This window comes from Akebia trifoliata, chromosome 3 (genome assembly GCF_017979445.1).
Source record: "Akebia trifoliata isolate Shusen 1 chromosome 3, ASM1797944v1, whole genome shotgun sequence".
NCBI classification, from domain to species: Eukaryota; Viridiplantae; Streptophyta; class Magnoliopsida; order Ranunculales; family Lardizabalaceae; genus Akebia; species Akebia trifoliata.
In genome coordinates this window covers 33,252,801-33,265,500 of record NC_141377.1, presented here as the reverse complement: position 1 = coordinate 33,265,500, position 12,700 = coordinate 33,252,801, and the positions used below count along the sequence as shown (strand labels likewise).

At 36.3% G+C, this 12,700-nt stretch overlaps 1 protein-coding gene across 1 annotated transcript; it reads right to left on the bottom strand.

Annotated features, from left to right (window-relative positions):
• Positions 1-3,666: 3,666 nt before the first annotated feature.
• LOC147406468 (uncharacterized) lies at positions 3,667-10,695 on the bottom strand. The gene is made up of 5 exons (XM_086434519.1): positions 9,719-10,695; positions 8,774-9,570; positions 8,606-8,695; positions 4,284-5,072; positions 3,667-4,163 (listed from the first exon to the last, which is right to left on the bottom strand). The coding sequence occupies exons 1-5, from the start codon at positions 9,825-9,827 to the stop codon at positions 4,023-4,025; spliced, it is 1,926 nt and encodes a 641-aa protein (XP_086290645.1). The 5' UTR covers positions 9,828-10,695; the 3' UTR covers positions 3,667-4,022.
• Between the last annotated feature and the right edge of the window lie 2,005 nt (positions 10,696-12,700).

The following is a 12,700-nucleotide window of genomic DNA, read 5'->3' as shown; positions in this document are numbered from 1 at the left end:
TTTTTATCGATTTTTTTTCCAAGTTATCAGAATTTTGTCCTTTATACCCATGTAGCATCAGATCATGTTTTTGGATGTCACAAATTGATGTAGTAATGATCCACTCCAAGATATGTTAAGTAACAAAGTAACAAATAGCAAGTTATCCCTGAAGGGTTTAAGTTGAGCATTGCCAAAGGTTGCCACTTCATTCAGGTCGAGTCGGACTCCCTCACGGCAATAAATATGATCAATCACTTCTTGATAACTATATTGTGATTATTTTGTTTATTATGCAAACTCTAACTAATAACAAAGAGAGACAAGGACCAAAATATCATTTTTGCGAAAAGCCTTTCTTTCTCTTTGTTTTTTTTCCACACCTCAAAACTAGTCTATCTTCAATCCTTAAAAGTCACCGTAAGATTCAATCTACTTCAAACCTCAAACCTTGATTTTTCATTTCCTATGAAATTGTTTGTATAAAAATCAAGGATTTTTGAAAGATCCACATGAGATTAAAGAGCTTGAAGATGACAGATTTAAGGAGAAAATTTGAGTTTTTCTTTGCTAAAGATTGAAGATGAGGGCATTTAGGGTCCGACTCGAGCCCAATCCAAAGCCATTGGGTGTCAAGTTTGGATTTTGACAATCACACTGTCCCTAACCTGGCCCTATATATACACTATTCAAACCCAACCTAACCCGGCCCAATTTGCCCTCTAGGGGGGATCACTTGTATAGCCTCCCAAGTCACATCATCATTCGATGATGGTGATAATTATTATTATTTTTTTTAGATAATTTTATTATTATTTTTTTTTCTTTTTACTTTTTCTATTTAAAATTTAAAGGGAAGTTTTATACATTTGTAAACATGTAAGAATTATAAGCAATAAAATCATATTTCTAAACTTATTATCTATTGTATTCTCTGATGCTACTTTAATGAGTATATGTGTCTTAAATCACTGGAAGAAACTTTGAAACGCTTCAAAATTTTGAAGGAAATCTCTTCCTCTCTCCATTGGATTACATGTAGCATTTCCAAGGAGGTATTTCAAATTTTGCAGAAATGTAGGGGTGTGAAACAAATTCAAAATGCCATGTGTCTTGTAACGAGGAGGGGTCCTTTAAATTTTGAAGCAGTCAGACTCTAAATCACTTAATGGGGAGGTCTAACGCAACAGTATAAACTCAAAGATGACCATACTGTGCGATTAAAATGCAGATTACATAGGGAATCAAAAAAGAAAGGAACTGGTCCTTCCCTCCTCAACCCTTTAATGTAAATTTCTCATATCCAATGCTAGAAATAGTCATTTAAGTTGATTATTTTTATTTTGAGCGACTGGCTGGCGCTACTACATCTGTGTAGGGCTACAACCTGGGCGGGTTGGGTCAACTTACGTAGAAAATGAGTTGAGACTAGGTTAGAATATTTCAACCCGGTTTGAGGGTACGAGTAACCCAAATCCGATGCCATATATTAATATAGAAATATGTTTATATTAATTATAGTTTTTTTATTCCATCTTATTATTATGACTTGTGGACATTTAGTTAAAATTTATGTGAACTTTGGATTAGTATGATCAATGATGGATTTGAAAGTTGCATGTGATTTTATTTATTAGTAGTTTTGTTTTTTTTTTTTTTTTTTGTATATATATTTTTTAAATATTAATTTTATTTGCTAATCAAAATGAAATTGTGGTTATTCAACAAGCCCAACCCAACCAAACCATCTAAAATTGGGCTAACCTGAACTCAGCCCGATTTTATAATACTAAGCTCGGATTTGTGAGCTTAGGCCCTATGGTCAGGTCGAGGGTTCTGCAGCTTGGGTTGAGGCCCTATGGTCAGGTTGAGGGTTCTGGGCCTAGGTTCCAGCCCCACATCTGTGTAAGGGCCTTACACTTTCTGGGCCTGATAATCTGATCCACAAGCTCCGATTAACGAGAGCTGAGCCCACCTAGTAGGATGGACGGTAATTCTTAAAGAATTGGACCTCACATCACACACCCTGACTGATGTGAAAGTGTATAGTGTATAGGAGCCATAGATGCTTTTCCTCAAGAAAAGAGTCGAGAAGGATATATGGTTCCTATCCACTTTCACTTTCAGGTCAAGAATCTTGAGTTCACTACAGCACGACTCATTCTTAAAAGTACAAAATCCATATTTTTCAGAAAAAAAAAAAAAACAGATTGGTGATTTCGAACCATTGCACTATTCATTGTCTTATTTTCATCTGGTGAAAGATGCTTGAAGAGTTCCTTCTTTGAAAAAAATTCTATTTCAGATGGGATTTTGTAAATTGAGGGACTAATGGATGTATTTTTCTCCTTATTAATATAATATTAAACTTTGATCTTTAGAAAAAAGAAAAAAAAAAAAACTATTTCAACGCTGGTTGTCAAGGGAGGGAGGGCTAATTATGTTATGATACAAACTTTCCATCAGAGTACCATTTTCTGTTCAAATTAACAATCGAATCTTTATTTTCCTTTTATTGATAACCATCAATTTGAGTATTTGCCAACATGCCATTTTTCAGTGTAGATTCACTGAAGATTCATGTCCTCAAACAGGATTTGCATCAAAAGAAATTCAAAGTGAAAAATGTCGGCTGTGGGACGAATGGAAGAAGAATTTTTGAAGGCATTGTTGCAAGGTGAGTTCTATTTCACACATTGCAAGGCAACTTTGGAGGTCAGTTAAAATCCAGTTTACCCATAATAAAAGGAGGAAAAAAAAAAAAAGTTGAGCGTGGGCAGAAAGCATTGATCTCTCACCTTTATGGCAGAAAACTTAAATCAGCTACAGCTTTTGGGTCTAAGGCACACACACTCCCAGGAATAACAAAGGGAAGAAAATGCCAAAACAACAGGATGGGAATTGGGATGGCAACAGACTACCACAGATTCTAAGCTTAAGAGAAAATAGTTGTGCTGTTTTTCTTGTTGGTTCCTTGTTTTAGGTTGGTCATCTTGACCCCCTTATTCTCTTTCGTAATAAAATTATCTTTACTAATCAAAAAATAAAAGCTTAAGAGAGAAACTATGAAGTGGAAAGGTAGACAAAGAGAGTTATTTACTTGCTTCAAAATCTTCTTTAGCTCTGTTAGATCTGTTTTTGGTTAGTCCCAATTTCGGTCTTGTCACCCTTTACAAGGTTGAGATCGCTTGCTGTTCTTAGGTAAAACTGAAATCCCAAGGAGGTTTCTCCACTTTGCAGTGTGCTCGGATTTAGTTGAAGAGAAACAAGAGAGCTTTTCAAGGGCTTGAATCATCTTTTCAAGAGATCATCAACATTCTTGGGCTGTTATTTATTTATTTATTTTTGGGTGTAAACTCTATCCTGAGTTTAAAGGTGTTTTCTTTGAAGTGCCAACTTAACTAAGTTGTAAGACGTATGGAATGTTGTTCTCACTCATAGATTCAAACCCCCTTAAACCCAACTTCATTTGATAACCACTAACCCTATTATATCCTTATAAAAAAAAAAGTGTTTTCTTTGAAGAGTTTGTATTTAGGTGGAAGGCTGTTTGTTTATCTTAAGACTCTAGTTTTTTTTTTTTTTTTGCTTCAAAGGTGGTCATCGTGACTGTCTTTTGTACATTATTCTCCTTTCTTCAATAAAATTATACTTATCAAAAAAATCAACAGGAAAAAAGACTGGAAATAAAAATTAAACTTTTCTCTTTTCGTAAATTGACCAAAACACCATAAGATTCTCCATGATGTAGTTCCCTCTAAAAAAAAAGACCCTAATTTCCCAAACTGTGCAATTTCCCTCTTCTAACATCGCAGATGAAGATAACTCCAATCCTACCATCAAATGTTACTACCCTTGACCAAGCTAGTCTTCACGATGACTGAAGCACCTGTTAACTTATTGTACTTCACTTCCAGCAAATATGAGGGATATAACCCCTTCACCCTCCTCTCTCTATCGGCTTTCCATCTCAATATCAATCAACTTAAAAGAAATAGAAGGAAAAAAAAAACTCTGCATTCAAACTGACCTCTTCAAGAAAATCATGCTTCAGATTCGGAGTCAGAGGAGCTCAACCCAGAAGAAGTATCATCATAACTACTCACATGGGAGTTGGGCAGCAACAGAAGTTTCTGTTGTCGAATCCCTCGGCACGTATTCAAGGATGGCTTCAATTTCAGGTACTGCACGAGAAAACAAACATGGCCAATATAAGTAAAAATATGCAACACAGTGTATATACGATTAACCAAACAGCTTCAACTAAATCAAATGGAAAACACCGAGTGATGTGGATTCAGTACCTCCTTGTAGAACTCATTGATCTCCTCCTCTGTCAGACCTTCCACTTCAGAATTTTCCTTCCACCCAAGTAAACGAAGGAATGCAACCTCCTTCTCATCCGAATCAACAACTTCAAAGCCATTTAAGTGCTTCTCTCCATTGCTATGGCATTTCTGAGACTCTTGACAGGCATCACCATTACTGGCAATGTTAAATGCACTCTCAGTTGACCAATCCAAACAAGAGGGATCTGACGAAGGAGATTCACAACTCTGAGGGCTAACAGGAACAGTAGCAACCTCTGTGATCGATTCCCCGGACCTTTCCAAGGCAGTAGATGACAATACAGGACTTGGATCTGGGGCAGTAGAAGAAACATTTATTGAACTTTTCTTCCTCATGAGATTGAAGAACTCATTACGGCTCTGGGTTTGAGACGTAATGGGCCTCTTCTCCATGGAAGATGTCCTGGTGGCAGCAGTAAGCTTTTGGTTGTTTGGGCTCCTAAGAGGTGGTGCAAGCATAGCCGAAGGAGCAACTGTAAATGGATTATTCGCTACTCTGCCGCCGGCATTTGTTGGACTCGAGCCGTCCTTGGAAGTAGGTGAGATGCCATTATTCTCTCGTGTTGCTTTGAGGACCTGAAGCTTTCCAATGTGGAATGACTTTGTCACATCAGATCTGGCAGCTCCGCCACGATTAACAAGTTGTGATGATGTTGATGATAGCTGTTGGTTCCCAATCTTCGAAGCCAGACTCATCTCACTTTTGGATGCTACTTTGGGTTTTGATTTATCTGAATTCAAGACCTGAAAAAGAAATTAGATGGTGATTATCCATTTCAACAATATTGTATTTATCAGCATAAAACAAGAAATAGATACAGTTTTTGACAAGGTAAAAAAAGGCATACCTGTTCAATTAGGACAACTAGTTTCAATGTGTGCAATAATGGTGATGGAAACAAAAAATGGTGAGTGGATCAGCCGTAAATTCATTTCTTTTTTGCACTAGCTATTAATAGAGTTACACACAAAATAAAATGAAATAAAACAGAAGTTATTGATGGCTTTACTGCTCAAATTCTATAAGCAGATGACGCCATGTTTCTTGATGAAACTAGAGATGAAGTAAATGCAAATCTGGACTCTGAAGGGACAACATATAAAATAAAGATTTTAAGATGGGAGAGTACAAAATATAACTAGTGCAACTTTGACAATGACACTCAAAAGGAAGATATGTTAGCCAAGATCAACAGGAATGGAATACCCCAAAGCGACCACTTCAATCATTAGGTTCAATGAGCGATAAAGAAGGAGAGAGTGGTAAAGATGTTAGCCACAAAATTAGTGTTAGGTGACTAAAGTGAAGACATCCTATAGGAGTTAAAATTTTACCCGCATGTACCGATTAAACTAAATCAAACATTTTAAAAGACAGTTTAAGGCAAGCTATACTTAATTGAGCTGAAAGTTGGACGGTCAATATTTATAAAACAAGCGTATCAGAGATGAGGACGTTCATACGGATGAGTCATACAACTAGAAAAGACAAAATTAGAGATGAGTACATGTAGGAAAATCTAGGAACATCTCCAATAGAAGAAAAAAAAAATTGAGATGGTTCGGGTGCATATAATGAAGACAAACAAGACCAGATTTAGTGCAAGTTGAAGGTTCTAAAAGGTTAGAGGAAGATGTGGTTTGATATGGTAAGAAAAGATCTTAAGACATGCCTTGACAGAAGATATAACTCAAGATAAGAGTTTAGAAAAAATAGGATTCATGGTTGCCAAACCTAATTTTTGGGAGAAGGCATAGATGATGACGACAATAGAGATGATGGTGACTGCTTTCAGAAGCTAATTCAATCTGATGTTTGCTAGTAATTTTAGAAGGATAATGAGTTTGCTACGCCTTGGGCAAAAGGGGAAAGGGGACGCGGGGGGGAGTGGATTTTTGAAACATTTCTCCAACCTCTCCAGACACTTAATTATAAGGAAACCTTTTTTTTTACTTTGATAGATTGGGGGGGAGGATTTTGAACCATTACTCCAACCTCAGACAATAAGCAATCTTCCAAGGTGGCACTCCACTACATGAACATAATCTTAATTATAAGGAAACCTTTTTTCTTTTTTTTTTTTCTTTGATAGATAAAGGGAAATTTATTGAGACGACGTACCAAAGATCCTAGACAATCAATCGGTTTTGACTAATGATTGAGAGATTCAAATTGTAGGAAGCTCTCTCATCCTCGACCTCTTTTTTAATGAAAATTTATGCTTATATAAAAATAAAAAATAAAAACTATTTTGGCAGCCATTTGGCAGGCACCTTTTAGTGTCTTTGATGCAATTGGAGTGAATACATAGTTAGGAACTATTTAGAGTTGATAAGGTTCTAGAAGAAAATCTTCAAGTTAGTGAAGATCAGTAAGTGAATGTTTTTGGGTATTGTATTAGGAACAGGGTAGTTTAGTCATAGTGACTAGTGGCAGTAGTGGTCCATACAAGGATCATGGGAAGTATAATCTGCGGCTGGTTTTCTCTAAATAATGAGTTTTTCTTTTGAGCTTATTGAATAAAAGAGGTTCCTTTTAATAGACCTAGATCTCGTCTTTTCTCTTATTATGGTGCTAATTGTGCCTACTAGATTGTTCCTCATCTGTTTACTGATTAAAGATGAAGCAGTTATTGTACCATATGGCAACCATGAGATAACCAAGAGCCCAGGACCCATGAGATGACCAAGAGCCCAGGACCACGCCTCAAGAAGCGGTGGTCCTGAGTTCGATTCCAACACTGGGATTTATCCCAGTACACTACGTGTGGAAGGGGTGACATGCATTCCCCATGGGATCGTGGGGTGCTCTAAACTTGAAGCTAGTCAAATTGACAACTAAGATGCATGTCAGGAGAGATGAGGATTTTTTACTTTTTCCACTCAAGAAAGAGTATAAACGAGACCCTTTGGGAAAGAAAAGTAGAACTCATTCTAGCATCCCATTTCCTAACTATGTTGCTCTTCTCTTCTTCCTTTCCTCATCTCTATCCTAGAGTCCTCTCCAAGCACCCTTTTCGCATTACATTAAAATGGCCCCTAAACAAACATGTATTTGGTTTAGGTAGGTCATCAGAACCACCTCATGAACACGTGGAAAACCCTATCCCCATCTTGAACTGCAAGGACCCAAATGGGGCATCAATTAAAACCTCATGTCTACTAACACAAAAAAATTGTAGTTGACCACAAATAAAGGGCAGCATTTGTGTCACTTCACAGAGAAAAATAGGACTGCAGTAAAGAAACACAAACTATATATGTATCAGAGTGACCCTAGTTGAAAGAAGCTCCGTTCCTTTAACTATAGTTTCATACCAGCTTACCTTCAGGGCTCCTAGCAACGCTGATATGACTATGTATTTACCTTTAAGGTCTTTAAATTAGGTTATTGTATCATTTGACTACTCTCATGTACTAACTTGTAACACATCTAAATTGTTAAACATTGTGCTTACACATGATTGACAACAATTACATGTAAGGTAATAACTTCTTTACAATTAATTTAAGAGGCAGTCTTAGAGATTTCATATAGGTTAGAATTCGATTTGTAGGGACAGGTATTTAATTGTGGTGGCTAATTAATCACGTTTGTTGAAGCCTGGTATTCACGTCAAATAGCAATAGATAATAGATTAAACATTCACCACAATAAAGTATCAAAGGACAAATAGATTCCCACAGAAAAACTTACTGGAAAGAAAAGTTATATCAGAAAACATTCCCTAAGAACCAATCAATAGTAATTTTTTGACCTAATATAATGAGTATCTGGGAGACTGAACCTCTACCAAAATATAGTTATTAAGATGTAAAACTATCAGATGATTTTACAACTTGTGTATTCATTAAACCAACAAGAAGATTACGTGACTCCAAAAAACTAATCCAATTTACTGAAAAATCCTTCAGTTAAAGGAATCAGACACTGCCTCTTTATTTGGTCACAATATAAGCTTAAACAGCTCCATAAGAAGGTGTCAGCTTGCTAAGTTGGTTAAAGTCTGTGAATAGTAATACCAGGATCTGGGTTCAAAACCTGCCTTCACCTACTACTTGCTAACCACTAACTCGCTCACTTGAAAAATCTCTATAAGAATGTGGTTCAGATTTTGCAACTGAAACGATAACTCTGAAATTCCCATCAAAATTTGTTATTATTTATAGTACAACATATAATCATCATGGTATAAAAGAAGTCACTTAACATATAATAAGAGAAGTTAGGTTAAACCATAACAATAAAGATCAATAAAGGGAAGAATAGATCTTACCGATGATTTAGGCATCGAAGGCGTCACGGGAATTAATTGTCTAGACTGCTTGATAGCCAACTCCTCAAGCCTCTGAGTCTCAATGGATACCTACAATCCAATAACAAAGGATGCCATAAGTTACAGAACAATTCAAACATAAGTGTGAATAATGGGGGAGATCACTACCTGTGGAGGAGTACGAACTCGTGAAGGAGCTTGTGCCAATGTTTCAGCCATATTGAGTCCGGCCATCGTGTTAGGAGCCACCGTGACTGAGCCCGACGAGGGCCCCATGCTATTGCTACCAATGGAAACAGGTACCTCGGCCAAAGCCGAGGTCCAGCCATCGCTCCCTATCAAAGCCGAACCCATGGGCAAGCTTTGAACTGCGGTGCTCAAGCCGGGAGATGACAGTCGTGCAATATCAGACACTCCTTGTCTTTCCTCAGCTCCAAGAGAGGGGTAATCCCTTTCGAATGCCGCCTTGTGAAGGCTTCCAAGGGTACTTCCCCCAACAACCACACAATTATCGCCGACATGATTGTTGTTTTTGTTGTTGTTGTTGCCAGTACCACTGTTCAAGTCGGCCACTACTTGTCTGGGCTTCATCTCACCCCGTTTAATCATGGTCTGTGTACGCCTTAACTTATCATTCTCAATACTCAAGAGGAAATTCGCCGACGTCCCTAACAAAGTGGAATGATTACGGTCCCTGTGGTCCCCTTGGGCTAAACCCTTTTTGTCACACAAATCAAGGTGGTTCTTTTCCCGACCCCTGTCACGATGGTTCCTACCGAAACTACTGTAGGAGCGCGAGTAAGCAGAATTGTCCTTCTCATGCATTATTGAACCATTACTGTTTGAACTCCTATCAAAGTAGCCCGAAGTGGTTCTATCTAAAAATACTGAAGAACGAGGACTAGTATAATCCCCAATGCTCATCGACGATCGGCTTCTCGTGGGATGTGTAGTTACGTGATTGTCTAAAACAATAACAATATTATAGTGGTGTTTAATTTCAAAATTGTAAAATACCAATACATAGAGATAGATACCAATAAAGAAATATATATATATAAAGATTGATGGGTATAGAAAAATCTGAGAAAATTGTGTCAAACAATAGTCTACCTGAATGCGAAGATGATGACCCAGAATGATGATTTGCATTACCAGCCCCATTAATACTTCCAGTATTCTTCAACCACTCTGGCACTAATGTGGGCTCACTTCTTTCCATATCAAGAATCTAACATGATCGGAATAACAAAAAAGAATTCCTATACTGGGTCAAACTTTCCAAAAAAAATTGTTAATGTGTCTATACAAAATTGATCCAATCTAACCCGAGTTTTGATTCTCAAAACGAAGAAATCTTGCTTCGAATTCGTCTCCAACAAAACTAAACCACTCACTACTACTCTTCTATCAATGAAACAGAAGAACTTTCAATCCCCAATACTTCAAAAAGATTAAAAATTCCCGAGAAAACTCAAACCTCCAGTGGAACCACTCTACAATTAGGTTTTTTTCCTGCTCTGTACACGATAAAATCACTAAAAGACTTAAACAGGAATCCAAATAAACAAACTCACAAGCATTAATGAAGCAAAAATAAGGGAAATTGAGACCGAAGAAAGAGAAATTCTCTACGACTCCATCTTCAAGAGATGGATTAGAAATCAAAGAAAACCAGACTCAGAAGACACTCATCTCTGCAACAACAGAACTCAAATCGAAACTCAAACAAGACTATTTATCCATTATTGAAGAATGAAGGTTTCTCCGACTAGAATTCAAACACATTACTTGAAACCCTAGACTCACAGAAAAACCCTAAGAGAATTACCAGAGCAAGAAAGATTTTGGGAAAAAAAATAGGAAACTTCGATAATGAACTTCCTAATATAGAAAAAAAAAACCTAGGGTTTTAACAGAGTAAGAGAGAAGTTAGAGAGAGAGAGCGAGTGCAAGTTTGAGTTAGAGAGAGAGTAAAAGTCTGAGTTAGAGAGAGAGAGGAGAAGAGTTTGGTTTGTTTAGGTCTTTGGGTTCTTCTGAAACACAGAAACAAAACGTACAAAAAACTACCTCTCTTCCTCTTCTTCTTTTTTGACAGAAAGAAAGAAACCTATTTTTTCTTTGGAAACAGATTTCATAATATGTGGGTCCCATTTACCAATCATAAGATGCCACGTGGGTAATCTCTTGAATTAGTCTGATTTAATGATTTCTATCCGTTTGATTTAATTTATTTTTTTTCCTTTTTTGGCTTCTAACAACATCTAAAGATATGATGGTTGGGCCAAGGGAATTTGATACGTGGCAATCTTGGGTTTGGGATTATGGAAATTCGATGATCCCTGATTCATACGATATTTCCTTTTTTTTCTTTTCTTTATTAGAAAAATAACGAACTTTCCTTTTCTTTGAAACTTTTATATACGGTATATACGGTATGTTTGACAACTTTGTAACTGTACATGTGGATAAAAGAATATTAAATAATGTGACGTCAGCATCTAAAGCTCTAAGATTTCTTCACTTTTGGTGGTACATCTAATATTTATCACTATTGGGGTTATTCAGATAAAATAATATTCTCAAATATAATAATTTAAAAAGGGAACAAATGGTCTCGAGATCTCGTTCGTCACAACTATCCAGTTGGAAGTCACAAGGATCGAAATCAACAGGTGGGCATATTTTTTCGAAGAATCACATGAGTTTCATGTAGATTGTTAGACGTGAATCCACAGTTTGAAGAGTGTTTAAATTATAAGATTGAATTTAACGTTATTTCGACACAAAACAATTATACTGAGATTTTGAGACTGTAAATAAAAAATTAAGGAAGATAAATGTATTTGCGAACGTAATCCCACGATTAGAGATTTGAAGCAATATTACAAGAGAGAAAGATCAATGATCAGAGATTGAATAAATCCCAAAGAGCCACAATTTCTCGCCTTGTATGTGGTATGTGAATTTAAATTTAAGAATCGTGATTTTTTTATTTGAAAATTTTCACTCGATCGACGTGGCAAATGCATAAAATCATAGATTTTTTTCTTTGGGATACATAAGAAAAAAGATTTACGATTCTGTGCACTTGCCATGTCAATCGAGTGAAACATTTCATGTCAGAAACCAATTATTCAATTAATTTAATTATTTCATTTGATTGGTGTAAACTAAAAAATCACCAAATGGGTGATTAAGATTATTTGACTACGTTAAATGACAGCCGTCTGAAGCTGGGGAGATAATTTCCGCTGTCACATAAGACACCAAAATACGATGTTTGAAAGATCCACTACTCATACAGCAGGACACGTGGACAAATACTTGATAAGACTATTTGAAAGAGTGTGGACCCTACCTTCCATGAATGACTCTTTACCTTGCCCAATCTATACTTGGTGACAGCAAAAAAATTCTCCCAACTTATATTTAGTGACTTTCCATCTATGGTCAAACATGGACATAAAGTGTAAAACATGTTGGGCCGACCAGATAGGGGTCAAGATCCTGTCTCTCCTCTAGGTGGGTCTAAATCAAGGGACAGGATTTTACTAGGAGGTCATCCCACCTACACTGACAAAGATTAGCTTAATGGGTCTATAATGCCTATGGGCCTAGCCCATGATAAAATGATTAAATCTGATTCCATTAGGATTGGGCCCAAATCTAAGGTTATTCGCCCAAAAATGACAATTTTAAAGTGTTTTGGGCCATTGATCATTGTGTCTATTTTGTTTCTCTTTAATAAAAAAGAATTTATGGTTGAAATAGTTGGACACTGATATTTAAAGGGAAAATTACACTTTCACCCCTTGTAGTTTGGTATAATTTTATGTTGACCCTCTAATGTTTTGACAATTACACTTACCTCCCTTACAAGTTATCTAACAGGCTCATTTACTCTCTTCCATCTACTTCTTGTTGACAAAACAGTAAAAAATGATTTTTTATTTTTATAAAGACTATTTTACCCTTTTTAAATTCTTATTCTTTTTATAAACAAAAAATACCGCTTTGAAAAAATGGGTTCGTACGTAAGAGTGTGAAAGATGTCTTTAATTACCATTTTATTTTTATTTTTTTCTAAAAAAT